This window comes from Schistosoma mansoni, assembly GCF_000237925.1.
Source record: "Schistosoma mansoni, WGS project CABG00000000 data, supercontig 0386, strain Puerto Rico, whole genome shotgun sequence".
NCBI lineage: Eukaryota > Metazoa > Platyhelminthes > Trematoda > Strigeidida > Schistosomatidae > Schistosoma > Schistosoma mansoni.
In genome coordinates, this window is record NW_017386228.1 from 10,938 (window position 1) to 31,299 (window position 20,362).

At 39.5% G+C, this 20,362-nt stretch overlaps 1 protein-coding gene across 1 annotated transcript in view; it reads right to left on the reverse strand.

The window, feature by feature from the left end:
- Smp_199630 (hypothetical protein) overlaps positions 1 to 15,735 on the reverse strand; it is a gene marked incomplete at both ends in the record, with an annotated part of 23,365 nt that extends 7,630 nt beyond the window's left edge. Inside the window, 5 exons of the mRNA XM_018788453.1 lie at positions 2,197 to 2,565; positions 4,038 to 4,412; positions 7,123 to 7,493; positions 13,392 to 13,444; positions 15,520 to 15,735. Coding sequence (XP_018644726.1) covers positions 2,197 to 2,565; positions 4,038 to 4,412; positions 7,123 to 7,493; positions 13,392 to 13,444; positions 15,520 to 15,735 — 1,384 coding nt within the window. The remainder of the gene's footprint in view (positions 1 to 2,196; positions 2,566 to 4,037; positions 4,413 to 7,122; positions 7,494 to 13,391; positions 13,445 to 15,519) is intronic.
- Positions 15,736 to 20,362: the final 4,627 nt, after the last annotated feature.

Sequence of the window (20,362 nt, forward strand, 5' to 3'; positions counted from 1 at the left end):
TGACTAATTGTCAACAACCATGCAACAAATACTAATCATACCATATTTAAACTGAATATATACAATAAAGCAAATTACCTCCAGCAATGATTCGTTTCTCTCGTTCTGCATCATCTGTTATTTCAGGGAATGTAATATTTGTTGGGATAGCTGGTGATGGACGTATTTCAACAGGTTCTTCTTCTGGTAATATTTCAATGAAACCACATAAATCTTCACGAACGGAATCTAAAATTACCAGGAATAATAGGCTTTATTCATTATTATTTAATATTGGTTTTATATTATTCAATGAAATAACCTGTAATCTATTGGTTAAAATAATAAAGTGACCAAAACAGTCTCCCTTACTGTTCTCCAATATTCTTTCCCCAGCTTTTGAGAAAAGATTGTTGTACTGCGGAGGGTGCTGAAGGCAGTTAGCAGGGTGTGTGGTGAATCTTTTAACGTCATTGTTAATATGGTTGTAGATACTTACTTACTTACTTACTTACTTACTTACTTACTTACTTACTTACTTACTTACTTACTTACCTACTTACTTACTTACTTACTTACTTACTTACTTACTTACTTACTTACTTACTTACTTACTTACTTACTTACTTACTTACTTACTTACGCCTGTTACTTCCAATGGAGCATAGGCCGCCGACCAGCATTCTCCAACCCACTCTGTCTTGGGTCTTCTTTTCTAGTTCTATCCAGTTCTTGTTCATTCTTCTCATGCCTGTCTCTATTTCTTGGCGTAATGTGTTCTTTGATCTTCCTCTTCTCCTTTGACCTTCAGGATTCCATGTTAGGGATTGTCTTGTGACGCAATTAGGTGATTTCCTCAAGGTGTGCCCAATCCACTTCCAGAGCTTCTTCCTGATTTCTTCCTCCATTGGAATCTGGTTTGTTGTCTCCCACAGTAACTTGTTGCTGATAGTGTCTGGCCATCGGATCCGAAGTATCTTGCGTAGACAGGTGTTAATAAACACTTGTATCTTATGGATAATGGTTTTCGTAGTTCTCCACGTCTCCGCCCCATACAGTAGAACTGTCTTGACATTTGTATTGAAAATTCTAACCTTGGTGTTGGTTGACAATTGTTTTGAGTTCTGGATGTTTTTCAGTTGTAAATATGCTGCTCTTGCTTTGCCGATCCGCGCCCTCACATCTGCATCTGATCCACCGTGTTCATCAATGATGCTGCCCAGATATGTAAAGGTCTCCACATCTTCCAAAGCTTCTCCGTCAAGTGTAATTTGATTGGTGCATATTGTATTGTATCGGAGAGTCTTGCTTTTCTCTTTGTTTAGATTGAGACCTACTGCTGCTGAGGCTGCTGCTACATTGGTCGTTTTCTCCTGCATTTGTTGTTGCGTTCGTGATAGAAAAGCCAGATCATCCGCGAAGTCTAAATCATCAAGCTGCATTCTGCCTGTCCACTGTATCCCGTGCTTTCCTCCAGATGTTGACGTCTTCATGATCCAGTCGATGACCAGGAGAAAGAGAAAGGGTGATAGTAAGCAACCTTGTCTAACACCGGTCTTTACTTCAAACGAGTCGGTGAGTTGTCCTCCGTGGACGATTTGGCAGTTTAGTCCATCATAGGAGTTGGTTGTAGATAGACATCTAAATTCTTGCAAACTACTGACAGGTATTATCTTATTAGATACCTACCATCTACTTCATATATATCTTTCTCTCCGTATATCTTTTGGTAGAACGAGATGTCACTAGATCAGAATCCATGCACGCAAGAAAAGATATAAAGGCACTACAATAGCTTATCTAGAAAAATATACTGTGACGAACAGGTTGCTAGAGCTGGCTTAGTCAATAACTTGTATTCTTAAACATGCTTCTAATTTAAAAAGTTGTACAGATTCAAATATTCCTACAAAAACGATTTCATTCAATTCCAGGTAGTTTATCTGTTTAACTTTTGTATATATGTATGCAGTTACCAATTTCGTTCACCTTTTTTGTACAAAAAGCTTGTTGAAATACCTCGTTCTGAGAATTCTATATTGCACCAAAAATATAATATTAAATTAAGCCATTAATAATAGTGATAATAATTGATTGATTATCAAACCATGATATTATTATTCGATGATTTATTTATCATTAACATTTTCGACTCAAGCTAACAGAAATTATGAATTCACTAATACACATACTACTAACAAATATCAAGTAACTAACTTTTAGTAACATTGTCGGGTAACTGAAGTTGATGAGATTCTGGATCAATAGAATGGAGGATTGTAGACATTTGTGAACTCTGTGTAGTGGTCGTGATATTAGAAGTAATGGTGGTATTAGTATCCAAAGGATAGGCAAAATGGTGATTTGACTTTTTTGTAAGATTATTGACTGCAGTAGAATTTCGTTCGGAAATTTCATGTTTTGGAGAGTTTATCACCATGGTTGATTCCATTGTAGCAAGTGAATTAGATAAACGAGCGTTCACAGATTTCAAATGTTCATGTCTTGTTGTAAGACGAATCAATTTAGCTTCAAGAATATCATTTTCACATTTTAATTGATGCAAACAATCCAATAAGGTGACAACTAAAGTTTATGTATAATATACAGAATACATGAATTACAGGCTTCTATACAAACAGTAATGATAAATCAATTAGAGATCATTAAAATTAACTGAATTATCTTATAACTTATACATTGATGTATGCAGACTGGGGAATGTAAGCCAATATAAAAGTCGAATTTTTAAACCAGTGAGCCGTTCCTCTATATTGAATTATAAAGAACTGTTAGAAATATAAATGGTTCATGTCTTCTACCTTCAAATATAAACATTAATTGATGACTGACTAGAGGTCAATGTCATGTTTGTCTATAATTTAGTGTGAAATGGATTAGATTGATCAAGTTATAATGTGGTTACTAGTATAAGTGACTCGATACTCCGTGCACTATTTTCTGATATTAGGTAGTTGGATGTAGTCCACAGAAAGCTCTGTATCTAGGTTTCATGCTAGTTGGGATTTACTAGAAAAGGTAAAATTTGCGTTTTGAAGAAATTGATATTCGTCGTGGTATTTAAAGACTCGTCATTTACCTAGTACCTCATTCCTAACCTACTCATTGTTTACTCCGTGGTCCTAAAGTACACGAGCAATGCTTCGAAGACACCCACGGTCGAATACCAGGAACCTACGAATATCCCCTATTCCTAATAGCCATCTTTCACATCCATAAAGTGGAACAGACCAAACTGGTACGCAGTAAACTCTCCCTTTGCTTGGAACACAGATATCTCGCCTACTCTGCAAGTGACGCACCTTAGCAAAAGTCAGTAGAGCCTTATGAATCCATGACGAGATTTCGTCAGACACCACACCATCGGTATTGGTGTGACTCCCAAAATAGATAGAGTAGTCGGTGCGTTCAAATACTTCACACCCTATCATTAATTCCGGTTCTGACGCAAGCCAATCATGAAGTCATATTTTGCACATGAAGTGAGAGAACCCGATCCGGTAAAATTCATATCTAAAACTGTCTAATAATTGGTCATTAGATTTCTATAATGTGAATAAAACTTTAATTTCTCACTTTGTAAAGAATAAAATACTATCATTTTCAACAAAAATTTGATTTTGAAAAGCCTATGAGATGAACATCTGAGGATCTAATGAACAACGACATGAATTCAATCATGAGAATCTTACAGATTTCTTTAATAGTTAGGAATATTATGAATGAAAGGTGTCAAAACCTGAAACAGTAGTACCATTTGGTTCCACCACGACTGGATTTTAGCTTCAGACCATATCCTAAAGCATTCATCCATATTATAACTTTATCAATTTTATCAATACTAAAATTATTTTAAAATGTAAACAGTACATTCACTCGTTTAAAGATACGTGATAAATTCTTTGAAAAAACCAAACAAATGATGTGAAATTGATTACTGAAATAAAGCAGTCATTCATTTTGATATGCATAAATATACATACTGCAGAAACGAGGAAGTTTCTTCTAAATTACAATAATCAATTGATAATACATACCATCTGTATTCTTTGCCTGTTGCATTAGTAAAGCTCCAGCTTGATCCCATTGCCATTCTAACAAATCATGCATGGTAGCTAATGTAGGTGGTGATGAATTATCATATTTTGTTGAAATTGGGACTTTATTTGTAGGCGCCGACGGTGAATCAACATACATTCCAGCTACATTATTTAAAACTGAACTATTCTTTGAATTACAAGAAATGCCTAAACCACGTAATGATAAAGGACGACGTGGTAGTATTAGAGGTAAATTTTCCTGAATAGTTACAGGGATAGTGGAATCAGTAACGGAACTTTGGGATGATGTAATTGTACTAGTCACAGCCGAGTGATTGTTTGTTGTTGCTGATGATGAAGATGACGAAGATGCTGTACAATTATGGCAATCAAGAGAAATTAAAATTAAACTATTTTGTGTGCATGGAATTTGTTCTAATAAAAACAAGGTAATATTCAAAACTCTCGTAGTAGTACATACACCGACAGTTAATTAAATTAAAATACAAAAATTAGATAGGAATGCTTTATTTCATAATAGTTTTACTTCACGTTTTCCAATTAAATGAGAAACTCCTGAAAGTGAAAAATTTATTGTGCATACAGTTATAGACAAAATATGTCGCTAATTTTTATATCAAGTATACAATGCTTTCTGAATGTACTTCAACACTAAAGCTGTGAGACCTATACACACCTGGTTGTGCATGACTCATCAACCAGTGAATTATAAGCAACGTAGAACTTGACACAAATGTGAATCGGCCTCATTCGCCACACTACATCAGCACAGAGAAATGAATACTAAAGTGGTGTTAGTAGCAGTAATACTATCAGTGATAGTAAAAAAGAATATGTTTTGAGCCTGAAGGAATGGGTTTCCAGGCATTCGCTCGTTTAGTGGACTCCACTGGAATCCATTGACTTTTCTTAATCTTTTGGTTGAAGTCACCGGTAGAAAGCATGACTGTTATAATAGCTATTTGGATGTTATACAGAACTACATCAAAGTAAACATCACTTTTGTGATCAACTAAATGCTTCTCTACTTGTTCCTGAGGGATATTTGCCGTTTTTATCGTTTCATTCTGAAGCGTCTCTTGTTGTGACTTTTTTGTGCTTAGTAAGAGGCAGCTAAAACATAACCTAGCATTGGAGAGTGGTATGAGTCTAAATAGATGCTACAGAACGAGGAGCACACTTCTATACAGCCTCTCCAGAAATGTTTAATGTAGATATGGTCCATTTGTCTCCGACTATTTAAATGTAGTTGTATATCTGTATGCTATCAGAGTTTAATCTTTACTGTATCCGTAACCATACTCTCACCCCATAAAAAGTTCAGTTAGGAATTCAAGTTATGATGGTGTTTTAAGTTATAGTGCGAATTACTACTCAATTAATGAGTTTGCTTTGCAACAGATATATCAACTGTTGAAATATCCTTTATGAAGCACACTAAAGCATGCTCAAAATAACCGTCGTATTCCGAATTTTTTGCCGACTGAAAAGATAGAAGAGGCGTTTGATATATTATAAAGCACTAGAGCCGATGCAAGACTAATCAACTGGATCCCCATTAACAGTAGATTATGTGCTCTTAGATTAGAAAGCTCCATCAATGTGAGAGAAAAAATCGGTGTGGGAAACGATGTCTCTTCATTATCTCCCCCTACGCCATGATTGATTGCAGTCTGGATGTAATTAACGATGAATTAAGTGATTTCCTTTGGAAAAAACGTTCGACAGACATCGCAGTACTAGCTAAGGATTTGAATGTACAAGTCGGGTGTTTAGACACAAAGAAGAATTGCGTGGGTGGCCAGACGGAACTTGTTAATCATCGTATAGATAACGGTAACCATCTACTGAAACTTTGCGCGCATTACGACCTGTTTTGGGCTGGTATTATCGGCATCATTGGCCGCCCCTAACTGTCTTCCAACCATCCCCAACACTAGTCAGCATTGCGCGTCGTGGTAATCGGTGTTCAGGCATACGTAGTACGTGGCCCAACAATCTCAGTCGAAGAAGATTTACAACCTCATCAACTGATTTATCATCATCATTCCGTAATACCCTTCACTATTACTTACCCGGTGATCCCAGCAGATGCGAGCAATATTTCTAAGACATCTGTGATCAAATACTAGTGGCTTACGAGTATCCTCTACCCTTAATGGCCATGTTTCACAGCCTTATAGCAGAACAGAAAGAAATGCTGCAAAGTATACTTGTCCTTTAATTGGTAGACGGATATTTTGCCTTCGCAATAGGTGACATAGGTTGTCAAAAGCCAAACGAGTTTTCTGAATCCGTGCTGAGATTTCGTCACACACCGACTCATTAGGGCTGATCAGACTTCCACGATAAATGAAGTTGTCGACGCATTCACCTACTTCACTCCCTATCCTTAGTTCACGTGTTGACGCAGGCCAGTTCTGAAGCAACAACTTGCATTTATAGGGGAAGAAACGCATTCTAAACTTCCTTGCATTGTCGCTGAGTGCTACCAAAAGACTCTGCATTTTATCAGCGTCTTTTTTCGCACAAATCTTATCTCACACTTCAGTGGCCAATAAATTCATCCTCCTAAAAGGATCGATGTAAGAAAATCGGCTGAAGCTTCTGAAGCAACTAAATATCAAACCGAGAGAGGTGAAGGCTAGCTATCAACCTAACGAAAAGTATGGATGAGCACTGGCTGTTTGCATGACGAAATAGAAATGGCGAGTACAGTCGAGAAACGCCCTGCTTATAAGCATTTAGTTTTTACAAGCTCCTTATAACGCCATGAGGCAAGTGAGTCAACTTCAGGTAACCGCGAGTTTTATAATAAACGTAGGTTGTTGCTGTGTGACACATGTATATTATAGTGTCCCTTTGTACTAATATTTATGCGCTTGAATAAATAAATAATAGATCGGATGGATTATGATTAATAGTGGAATACAGGATGCGAGTTTCATACTATTTGGGACTTCTTACCACCAAAATAACAAAATATGGACAATATTATTACAATCTATATACAAGAGCTATAATCCTTTATGGTTGCATTTTAGCACTATTAAGAACTTACTAAGAACTCCTTCTGTACCAATAGCTTCACCAATTCTGTCTTTACTTAAGTTTACATCCATTTTTATCCGTTTAACATTTGGGCAGCCGGTTGTTGTAGACCCAGGAGAGCGAGTTTCATTAGAAATTTGATCTTCCTGTATTGCGGAAGAGCTTTGATGATTAAACTCTCTTTTGCATTCCGACGTAGTCTTTTCATCACTCTTTAAATCGTCTTGAGAGTTACTGCCCTCATCTGCTCTGTTTGGATCTGAAGTACATGGTCGCTGAGAAAGACGCAGTTGGGAAGACCGGCGTCTAGGAGGTTGGTTATTCACTTCGCAAGACATTTCAGCCGTAGGAGACTTACATACTTTGTTAACGTCAGTGCTACTACAAATGAACAATATTGAAATAGTATTATAGATTTAAGGTTATCAGTTCAAGGGGAAAAACAGTAAATTTCCATCAATTAGATGAACTGAAAAGACAATGCATTTAATGGTGTAAATGAACACAAGATGACAAATTACGAATCTTAGAAATAATAAGACTGGAATCTTTTGTTGTATATTATAACCCTATGAAAACCTATTTATCTTTGGGAGTGAAGCTTAATTGACCATACTTGTGAATTTTTCGCAATCAGTGAATACACATAATTCTTGGAGGACGATAGGATTTATGTTAATGGGTTTAATTAAAATTCATTTTTGACTAACCTATTGGCCGGTAAACACTTATGAAAACCAGAAAGATTTCCTTCAATCGTTTAACAAAAACAATGGTATACCGAGTGTTTCATTGTTTTGAAATGAAGCTACCATCGTCTCCCCTTGCGTCGAACTTTCAACACAGTGACAGTTGTCGATCAGTCAACCACAAAGGAGAACACGGTACGTTTCTACATCGGTTCAAGTCACCATATACTATTAACACATATATGAAATTGTAAGGCCAAACCTCACACTAATAAACGCAGTAACAGATTCACTGCTATTACAAAAGATTAAACATTGAAGATAAGATTCGAGAAAATATAAATGAGTGATATAAAAACAAAAAACGTTATGACGAATCGGGAATCTGGCGGAAGACAGACAACCGATACATCTGCGTCATTCCAAACAATCTCCACTAATGTCATTCAAAGTTCATAACCATTAGTTATGGTAATCACGTGGACTCCGACCAGACAATAGTGTGATAAATGGATGTTTTAAATCCCAGTGGCTATAAGACTGCTCATTATTTTCTGACGCTGAAACTGGATATAAAGGTGTTATATCCCCTGGTGAATCATGAATGGTAAATCTGAGGTATATTTATGGACAAAGGTAATATGCCTAATTCCTATTGTATAGTTGTTAAATAACTGACCTAATTGTATTCGTGTTCCTCTTACCATAACCTTTGTTTTGACCTTTGAACTATTGTTATTGATTACTTTCCCCCTATCCATAGCCACATTGGCCAATTATTGTACAAATGTTATTTATCTATTTTTTGGTACATGTGGTCTGTTTGGTTAGTATATAAACCCAGTATGCTTGTGAATAATGATTCATATTACCGAGGCTGTTATTTGTGTTCTGGACTCAACTGGCTGGGTTAGGCAGATCGCAGGATCGGTTAGCACTTTAGTCTGCTCGTACGGTTTCGAGTCACTGCTCCAGTCGATAATTCGCTGCTCTCTAATTGACGGTCTCATCACCTCACCCATCAACTAATAATCCACTCGGCCACAGATATAACAAAAGGATGGGTGGTAGTTAGTTTAGATAACATGATTCCAAGGTATGAAAGATAGCTGTATAGAACTGGAGTTTGTTTTTATTTTATTTTAAACACATACATATTGGTACAAAGGGCACCAGATACATATGCGCCACACAAAATAATGAGAATAGGAAGAGAAAGGATGAAAAGATAAGGGGGACTGAAATGTACAACCAGAATAATTCTCTCAGTTAAGAAAGTAATAACCACTCTTTATGAAGAAAGTAAAAGAAGGTTACAGCAGGCTCGCCACTGGCTTCTATTCTGAGCCATATCTGATAACGTCTCTAGTCACTGTGTTGCACCATCTCTCGGACCCCAGCCAGGGAGTCGTGAAGGACCAACAGAAACTAACCCTTTGCAGCTTTCTTTCATACCACGACACCATGTCATACACTGACCACCTCTCCGCTTTTCCCAACCAGTCCCAGAGTCGGCAAATAATGCACGACGTGGAAGTCTCTGGGACGACATTCGTAGAACATGTCCAAGCCACCGAAGTCGGTGTTTCAAGATGGTGACACCAATTGAATTATCGTCTCTGTGCCCGAACACACGATGCCGAACCTCTGCATTACTAACATGGTGTTGCCACTGGATGTCAGCAATCCTTCGGAGACAACGATGATCGAACACAGAGAGACGTCTAACATCCTCAACTCAGAGAGGCCAGGTTTCACAAGCATAGAGCAAAACTGCTCTCACCGACGCGTTGTAGATCCGACCTTTTACAGCCAGACTAACATCATGAAGGCGCCAAAGATGGCCCAGATTGGCATAAGCCGCTCTGGCTTTCATTATACGTGCATCGATCTCATCACTCACGTCCCCACCAGCACTTATATAGCTACCTAGATACACGAACTTCTCAACTACTTCAATCTGCTCACCATCTAGGGTGAGTACAGGATGAGAATCCTGCCAGTCTTGTAGGAGTAGTTTGCACTTGGAGGGTGCAAAGCACATGCCGTACCTGCGGACACTGATTGCCAACTGATTAAGTGCGGATTGCATGCCTTGGGCATTATCGCACAGTAAGACAATATCATCCGCATACTCGAGGTCGAGAAGTCGTTCTCCAGGCAGCAGATCCACACCGCCATTACTTACATCCATCAGAGCTGTTTCCAGGATGTCGTCGATGGCAAAGTTGAAGAGGAATGGTGAGATTGGGCAACCCTGTCTAACCTCACTGTTTGAGTGGAACAATGGGGAGAGGTGGTTGTATGCCCTCACTCTGCCTGAGGTGTTCGTATACAGGGCCTTTAAGATGTTAATGAACTTCTCAGGCACACCCTTCTTCAATAGACAATCCCAGAGAACAGTCCTGTCCAACGAATCGAAGGCAGCCCTGATATCAAGAAACACTACGATTGTTGGCCTGCGATAAGTATGACGGTGTTCTAACATTTGGCGGAGGGTGAAGATGTGATCAGTGCATCCTCGACCAGAACGAAAACCAGCCTGCTCCTCGCGAGTCAATCGTTCTCGGGTTTTAAACAGCCTACGAAGAATGACAGAAGCCAATAGTTTGAACGCAATCGGAAGTAGACTTGTCCCCCGATAGTTTTTACAGGAACAACGTGAACCCTTTTTAAAGATAGGGACGACTATCGACTCATTCCATGATGTTGGAACACTTTCTAGCTCGCAAACCTTTGCAAACAACACAGTCAATTCCTTAGTCAGAAAGTCACCACCATCTTTAAAAATAGCTGGAGGTAAGTCATTTGGGCCCGGTGATTTGTAACGTTTCAAGAGTTGGAGTTCCTTGCGGACTTCCGCCTCGTTTGGTGGATCAGTCGTCACCGGCCATGGGGGGCAGGACAAACTGGTTGATGTTGCCGGAGCAGCAGGCCAGTTGAACTGCCCTTCGAAAAATTCCGCCCATCGTCCAAGACGTCGAGAGATGTTAGTGATTGGCATCCCATCATCCTCGTAGATTGTTTCACTCACACCAGACTTCTTGCTGCCAGTGGCTCGGATGAGTTGGAAGAGCTTCCGGCAGTTACCAGATGCAGCTGCTGCTTCCATCTCATTAGCACGCTCCGACCACCAGGCTTCCCGGTCCTTACGCAAGCTTTGCCCGATTTCATTACGTAACAGCCTTCGTTTGTGGTCATACTCACGGTCACCCGGAGTAGACCGACGGGCTTCCATCAGTTGTAAGGAGCCAGAAGAAACCCAGTGCTTGTAAGCGGGACGTTTCGCGAAGCCGCAAGCGGCTTTACTCGCCATTTTCATGGCGTCGTGAAGATGTAACCAATGCTCATCTATACTTTTCGGTGGTGTGGTAGCTAGCCTAGAAGCTAGCTCCGCTCGATACTTACTTGCAACAGAAGTTGCAGCCAGTTTACTAGCATCGATCCGTTGATGGCGGTCAATCGTTCGACCACTGAAAAGTAAGGTGAGATTGGCGCAGACCAGGGCATGATCAGACTCCAGATAGATACTCCAAAAGGAGCGGCAGTCTTGTACACAACCACGCCAGCGGTAGCTGATCGCGATGTGATCAATCTGAGTTCAGGCTTGAGATGCAGAGGGAGGACGCCAGGTGGCACACCGGCGATGACTGTGCTGGAAGTTAGTGCTGGCCAGAAACAGGTTGTGGTCTGTGCACAGTTGCAGCAAACGGTCCCGTTATCTGTCCTGCGACCAACAAGTCCCCATCGGCCATCTAAACGACTTTCTTCTGTGCCTAGACGCCCGACCTGTGCATTCAAGTCTCCGGCTAGTACTACAATATCTGTCGAACGCACTTTCTGGAGAAGAACAGTTAACTGATGGTAAAACTCATCCTTGATTGCATCCGGGCTGCAATCTGTCGGGGCATAGGCGGAGATGACGAAAAGACACCGTTCCTCACACCGATTTCTTCTCACTTTGATGGAACTTTCTAATCTAACAGCACATAACCGACTGTTAATGGGGATCCAATCGATTAGTGCTGCCTCAGCTCTAGCGCTTAGTGCGACACCAACGCCAGCAAGACCAGACGAAGATGCCACAGAGTCCCCGGATAAGCGCACGTGAAACAAGCTTTTCGAAGCGACAGATTGAGAGCGAAATTGTAGTACTTCACTAGAGTCTTGAATACGGGTCTCGGATAGACAGCAAACATCAACATTAAGACTTTCTAAAGACAAAGCCAGCCCCATCTGTTGTCTGATCTGCATTAATGTGCGAACGTTGAAGGAGGCCAGCTTGAACATCGTACGTGGTTTCAGAAAGACTGCTTCAGTATTCGTAATCGGTGGAAGCATTCACTTTCGACCAGACAGTGACTAGAGATCGTTTAGATAGAACAGAGTTTCCACCATTGGCGAGCTGCTGCATAAGTTGAAGAGTAGGGGTACACAAATTGGGAGTAAAAGGGGGTGAATTAGAGATATGATAAATGATAATAATAATAATAATAATAATAATAATAATAATAATAATGCAGATTGTCTGGCATATAGTAAGCGTGTAAGTAGGATTGTCAGTGCAAGTCATCATTTCATTTATTTGTGTGAGGGCTGTGATACTGCCCAGGTGCCCAAACCAAAGCAGGTGGTTTTCTTAGCGGACCACACCCCAAGCCTTTGACCTAGGGTCTAACCCACGAGGCAGTGGAGCATCGTGAGGAGATGCAGTCCCGTGGTAGCCGGTGACCAACAAGAGGTTCATTCGCCATTCATTCATTCAGGATTCTGGAGCCCATGTGCACCATTGGTTTGGAATCAGGGTTTTCCAACTCCCCTAGGTAGATTCTCCACATCCACCAACCCGGTTAAAGCGCCGGACATTCGCTTTTCGTCCTCTCACTTTCGTAAACAACACCCCCGCCACGAGAAGGCAGTGAATAGGACTTCCCTGGCAGAGGCTATATATTCGCGTGGCCATGTGAGAGCATTTGGAGAGGGAGATCGGACTCTCCCCACTCTCGGCCGTACCAGGGCATTTGGGAGTTTGTTAGTTTATTATGATTCTTTGGTTAAAGTCTTAAAGATAATGCAATTTACTGGCTTTGGACGTTAATAGACATGGCTTAAAGTAAAAGTCAGTGATGATCCTGTCGCAATTTTCCAGTGAATACTTCATCAACACACAATGAACTCACTTAATTAAAAGTATCCGCTATATTTTCAGCTGAATTATATTTTGCACCAAGTATTATTCGTATTTCTCAGTTGATTGGTATTACAAACCTCCATTTTTCTTCACTATATTATCGCCATGCTTTTATGATGTACAATTGTACCACAATTTACATAATATAGATAACAAACAATAAGAACTTTCAAATCATCTGAGGTTTTCAGGTTTCAATTCTTAAATTTGTCATAAGGTAAGTTATGTTAGAGGGGAAGATTCCGCCGCATGATTTTCTACTTACAATATTGATTCGCCTACTGACATCTTATACATTTTGTTATTTTTTTAGTAGAAAGTATTTCGCATGTATATATCAAAGAATAAATAAAATCAGTAGTATGCAACAAACTTATTAAGCGTATGTTTTACGCTTACCCGTGAGAAATAGCAGGAACTGAGCTCGAATTGAAACCTTCAGACATGAATTTCTGAAAATCAAAAATATGATTAAAAAAGTTTCTTTTTCATGCGAAATAAGGGGTAATACGAATCTTTTTTAAAAAAAGTAAAAATAGAAATTTCTATTTAGTCCCACTTAAGCTAATATAAATGTCGATAATGTAATAAGAAGACGAAGATTATCAGAACTATGTGATATATTGGCGCAATACATTTCGAACAATCTGATCTCACATATACTTGTTAAGAACATTTATATATAAAAATAAAAGGTCAACTAGACTGGAAATAGGGGGTAAGAATAGACAAGGATAATAATAATAATAATAAAAATAATGTGAAAACAATTTGACACCTAATCACTCTGGATAGTAAGCTAATATTACCAGGGTAGGTTTAAGGAGAGAACAAACTGTTTTTGAATACACAAAGGGGGTTTGAATTAGGGTGGGTGAACATGTACCAAAATGGTTGCAGAAACAAATAGAATCGAATGACCCAATAAGAGTAGAGGATAAACATCAATCATCCTCTATTGCCAAACATATAATCGAAACAGGTCATAAGATTGATCTTAACTCGGCTTTTGTGGTATTATCAGAAGGGGTTTTGTGGAGACTTAGTATTTTCATATTTGAAAGCGTGAGTCAATTGAAGCTAAACCACCATGGAAAACCTGGCTATCAGGACTCAGTGGCCGAGTGGATAACGCGATGGCGTTTGAAGCGAGGGTACTGGGTTCGAATCTCAGAGTGAACATCAACTCTGAGATGCAGGTACATCCAGCTGACGAGTCCCAAATAGGACGAAACGCGCGTCCTGGATTCCATTGCTAGCCACTATCCATCTCTGCTTACCATGCTTGTGAATTAAGGTATATCGAGGCAATACGCACAGTATGCACATATGCCAATTAGAGACTGACCAGTTGCAGTCCTAACACATCGATGGGAAGATTCAAACAAACAATACTAAGTGAATTCAAACCTGGTATTGTTTAAAAGTGTAAAAGGGTGTATACTAAGGTTTATTGAAGCCTTAGCAATACGAAAATTCAAGCCCCCTTTGTGTATTCAAAAACAGTTTGTTCTCTCCTTAAACCTACCCTGGTAATATTAGCTTATTATCCAGAGTGATTAGGTGTCAAATTGTTTTCACATTATTTTTATTATTATTATCCTTGTCTATTCTTACCCCCTATTTCCAGTCTAGTTGACCTTTTATTTTTATATATAAATGTTCTTAACAAGTATATGTGAGATCAGATTGTTCGAAATGTATTGCGCTAATATATCACATAGTTCTGATAATCTTCGTCTTCTTATTACACTATCGACATTTATCAAAGGGACTAATTGCTTTAAATATAAATGTGTCACTGGATCTGCATATGGGCATTTTTATTCTCAATCTTTGAAAAAAAATGTACATGACTGTTTTTTGATAAATACACGAGTAAATTTAATCAACTTAACAATAGCAACAGAACATTCTATATAACTGAAATTATTGTCAACGTTGGGTTTTATATCTATAATGAAAGATTTATAACTATGAATACAGCCTTTTTAGAAATGAGATATCGTTAATATAAAAAAAAACTAACTATAACATTTCATATATACCTTATGAATACATTCTACTGGATATCACTCAGTCAGCTACAACGTAGGACCAGGTACATTTATGCATCGGTCCAAATTGCCATACCTCGTTAGCACAACAAGATGAACACCGGATTCATTGAAGTAGTTAATTTAGTGGTGGTAGTAAATAAAAGATAGGTTGTATATAAGGATATAGTATAGGAAGAAAGAAAGTTATGGAGCAATTTTAATCTCGAGGTTTACGGGAAGACAAAGAGTGTATACACCTGTGTCATTGTGATCGATTCTGAGCCATGTCACCTAGAGTCTCCAACCATTGGTTACGATAGTCACGCGGTGGATATCACTCAAAGTTGAGTGAACAACATCAACATAAAGGTGATATTCTTATTTGTAATTTCAGTTTATTTTCATTATATAATAATCATAGTAGATCAACACATGAAGATGGGATAAGATTTAAAATAGTTCAACTGATTAAAATAGATACAAGATACCTTTTTATGCTGCGAACAACAAAAACCATTTAGTTGATATCTGTAAGATTGTTGTTCACAATTATGATTCATTTCTTTAGATAATTCAGTGGAATCATCTGGGAAATTAGGCGAAGGTTTATTTTTATCGGTTGTCTTGAATAATATTTCAGCAATTGATACAGATGTATTCGCTTCAGTTGCAGGTAACTCGCTAAGTAAACCTTCTACACTAGCACTAGAAAGAGTGGGAGGAAAATTATGTAAATTATTAATTAATTATTATTATTTATTTAATCACACAAACATAGGTATAAGGTAGCAACAAATACATATGAGCCACACAATAACAATGAGGTTGTGAAGAGGTAGAGAAGGCAAGATGCGTATAATAAAAGAAAAACAACAACAAACAGAAATTAGTGTATGAGTGAAATAATAACAATAATAATAATAATAATAATAATAATAATAATAATAATGGGAGAGACAGTTCAGTTAGGAGAAATACAACCAGAAAGAATTCTTTCACTTAACGAAGTTCCTCACTAATATGAAGAAAGTAGAAGGAAGTTAAAATTTATGTAGACATTTAAATATCTACATGTTTCGATTATTGCTTTTACGAATAGAAAATGAAAGGATAACAAAATCCATAACAGCCTGATTAGTTTTTTGTTAAAACTTCACCTGTAGCTCTTCTAGAGTTACTGCAGGTCCCAAGCCCACAAAAAGGAAGAGGATTGGGCATGGTTAGCGACCCCATCCCGTAGAAAAACTAACTCGCTAAAAAACGCTAACCAGAAAAAATAATTCAAACCATTTAAACTCTGCGCTGGGAGTTGAAGGAATAATTATGATGCCTCAGGATGAAAGCCGAGATTCGCCAGAAGTCACGAGGCCGATGCACCTTCTAACAACCAGAGCAACACTCTTTATGGGTACATGGAACGTCCGGACAATGTGGGAGACCGGGAAGACCAGTCACATAGCAATGGAAATGAGGAGATACAAACTGACAGTACTCAGAATCAGAGAAACCCATTGGACATAAGCTGGACAGCAAAGGCTAGGTACGGAAGAGATGCTGCTGTACTCTGGTCACGAAGGAGAAAATGCTCCGCACACTCACGGAGTTGCTCTAATTCTGTCCAGAGAGGCACGAAATTCACTTATAGGATGGGAATCTCATGGACCAGGATAACCAAAGCATCATTCAGAACAAAGAAGGAAGGGATCACAATGAATGTTATCCAATGTTATGCACCCACCAATGATAGCAACGACGACGATAAAGATCAGTTCTATGAAAGGCTGCAATCAATTATAGAGAAGTGCTCACGAAAGAACCTCACCATCCTAATGGGAGATCTAAATGCTAAAGTTGGAGTGGACAACACAGGATATGAAGATATAATTGGACGACATGGATTAGGAGAGAGAAATGAAAATGGGGAGAGACTTGCAAACCTATGTGCATTCAACAAATTGGTTATAGGCGGCACAATATTCCCACACAAACGCATACACAAAGCTACATGGATCTCATCGGACCACACCACAGAGTACCAGATAGATCACATCTGTATCAACAAAAAATTCCGAAGATCAATGGAAGATGTGAGAACCCGGAGAGGAGCTGACATAGCTTCAGATCACCACCTGGTTGTGGCCAATATGAAACTGAAGCTAAAGAAACACTGGACAACTGGGGGAACAGCATTACAAAGGTTCAATACAGCCTTCCATCGACATATTAACAAACTTAACGAATTCAAGGTAACTCTCAACTACAGGTTCCAAGCTTTACAGGATGTACTGAAACCACAAGAATCTATGATGGAGAACAACTGGAAAGGGATCAAAAAAGCACTAACTTCAACTTGTCAGAATGTTCTGGGTAGTAACAATTATCATCATAAGGAATGGATCTCTATGGGAACCCTGGACAAGATTCAATGAAGGAAGAACAAGAAGATAGAAATTAACAACAGTCGAACACGAGCAGAGAAAGTCAAGGCACAAGCAGAGTACGCAAGAGCAAACCAGGAAGTGAAGAAGAGCACTAAAGCCAACAGGCAGAAATACATGGAAGGACTAGCAACGACGGCGGAAAAAGCTGCAAGAGAAGGGAATATGAAACAATTATATGATACGAGGAAATTGGCAGGGAGATACAGAAAATCGGAGAGACCAGTCAAGGACAAAGAAGGAAGGACAATCACTGAGATTCAAGAACAGAGGAAAAAATGAGCAGAATACTTCGAAGAACTGCTGAACAGACCAGCTCTATTGAATCCAACGGACATCGAAGCAGCACACACTGACCTTCCTATAGATGTCACTCCACCAACGATCGAAGAAGTCAAGATGGCCATCAGACAAATAAAGAGTGGGAAAGCGGCAGGACCTGACAACATACCAGCTGAAGCTCTGAAATCAGACATTAAAGTAACTGCAAACATGCTTCACCTTCTATTCAAGAAGATTTGGGAAGAGGAACAAGTGCCAACGGACTGGAAAGAAGGATACCTCATCAAGATACCAAAGAACTACAGAGGCATTAGTATGCTGTCAGTGCCAGGAAAGGTTTTCAACAATGTTGCTGAACCGGATGAAAGACTGAGTAGACGCCCAACTTCGAGATCAACAGTCTGGACTCAGCAAGGATCAGCCGTGCACAGACCAGATTGCGACACTACGGGTCATTGTTGAACAATCAGTTGAGTGGAATTCGTCACTATACATCAACTTCATTGACTACGAGAAAGCATTTGATAGAGTGGACAGGAAAACACTATGGAGGCTTCTTCGACACTATGGAGTGAGTTCCTCAGAAGATTGTCAACATTATCCGGAACTCATACGACGGACTACAGTGCAGAGTTGTGCATGAAGGACAGCTGACAGATGCATTTCCAGTAAGGACCGGAGTCAGACAAGGCTGTCTACTCTCCCCCTTCCTCTTTCTTCTGGTGATTGACTGCATTATGAAGACCTCGACATCTGAGGGGATGCACGGAATACAATGAACAGATCATAATCAATTAGACGACTTGGATTTCGCAGATGACCCAGACCTCCTATCCCATACACACGAACAAATACAGATGAAGACAACTAATGCAGCAGCAGCCTCTGCATCAATAGGCCTCAACATACACAACGGAAAAAGCAAGATTCTCAAATACAACACGGAGAACGCCAAGCTAATCATATTTGATGGTGAAACTCTGGAAGAGGTGGAAACATTCACGTACCTGGTCAGCATCATTGATAAACAAGGAGGATCTGATGCAGATGTAAAGGGGAGGATCGGCAAAGCAAGGACAGCATTTCTACAATTGAAGAACATATGGAACTCAAAACAACTGTCAACTAACTTCAAAGTGAGAATCTTCAATGCGAACGTCAAGACAGTCAGTTCTACTGTACGGAGCTGAAACGTGGAGAACTACTACAACCATCATCAAGAAAGTACAAGTATTTATAAACAGTTATTTACGCAAAATACTCAACATCCACTGGCTGGATACTATCAGCAACAGCGTTTTATGGGGGAGAACAAACTAGCTTCCAGCGGAAAAGGAAATTAGGAAAAGACGTTGGAAGTGGATAGGACATACATTGAGGAAATCACCAATGTGCATTACAAGGCAATCCCTAACTTGGAATCCGAAAGGGAAGTGGAAAAGAGGAAGGCCAAAAAACACATTACGTCGGGAAATAGAAGCAGATATGAAAAGGATGAATGGTAACTGGAAAGGAATGGGAAGGATTGCCCAGGACAGGGTTGGATGGAGAATGCTGGTGTGCGGCCTATGCTCCTCCACGAGAAGTAACAGGCCTAAGTACGTTTTTTGTTAATATGTCTAATTGACACAATGAGTGGCATTTTAAACTTTCTTTAAGGTTATAATACAGGGATCAGTCAGTCAGTCAGTCACAACGTAGAACTTCGTACGTACGTACATCAGTTCGAGTTGCCATACCACATTAGCACAGAGATGCAGTTGTCGATTCAAATCCCATAGTGGTAGAAGAAGTAGGAGTATAATCAGAAATCCAAAAGATTAGGGGTTTCAAGAAATTATTGAAGGAGTATAGTACAGTGAAATAAATTTGGAAAGAGAAAAAGATAAAGACATGAGGAATTCAGAAGATTAGAATTTGGTAGAACACAAAGAGTGGATGCATCTTCGCCATTGCAAACGATTTTGAGCCATGTCATTCAAGGTCTCTAACCATCGGTTGCTGTCATCTCGCGAATCCCAACCAGGTAGTCTACACCTACCAACATGGCCCAGTCCACTTGTCAGTGACTTCATTGATTTGTGCCACGTTTTGGTCTGGCCACCCCTAGCTTTCTTCCAACCTACTCCTACACCATGAAACATTGCACGTCGGGGCAGTCGGTGGTCGGGCATACGTAACACATGTCCCAGCCATCTCAACTGATGAAGTTTCACTACTTCATCAATCGATTTGCCATCCCTACCTAGTACTCGTTTCCTAATAACTGCATTACTTACCCGGTGGTCCCAGGATATACGAGCAATGCTTCGAAGACACCTATGATCGAACACTAGTAGCCTACGAATATCCTCTACTCTTATTGGCCATGTTTCACTGCCATAGAGTAGGACGGAGCGAACTGCTGCACAGTAAACCCGTCCTTTGGTTGCTAGACGGATATCTCGCCTACGCCATAAATGACGCAAGTTGGCGAAAGCTAGACGAGCCTTCTGTATCCGTGCTGAGATTTCGTCACATACCAGACCACAAGGGCTGATGAGACTTCCAGAGATAAGTGAAGTGGTCTACACGCTCAACTACTTCACTCCCTATCATTAGTTCAGGGTCG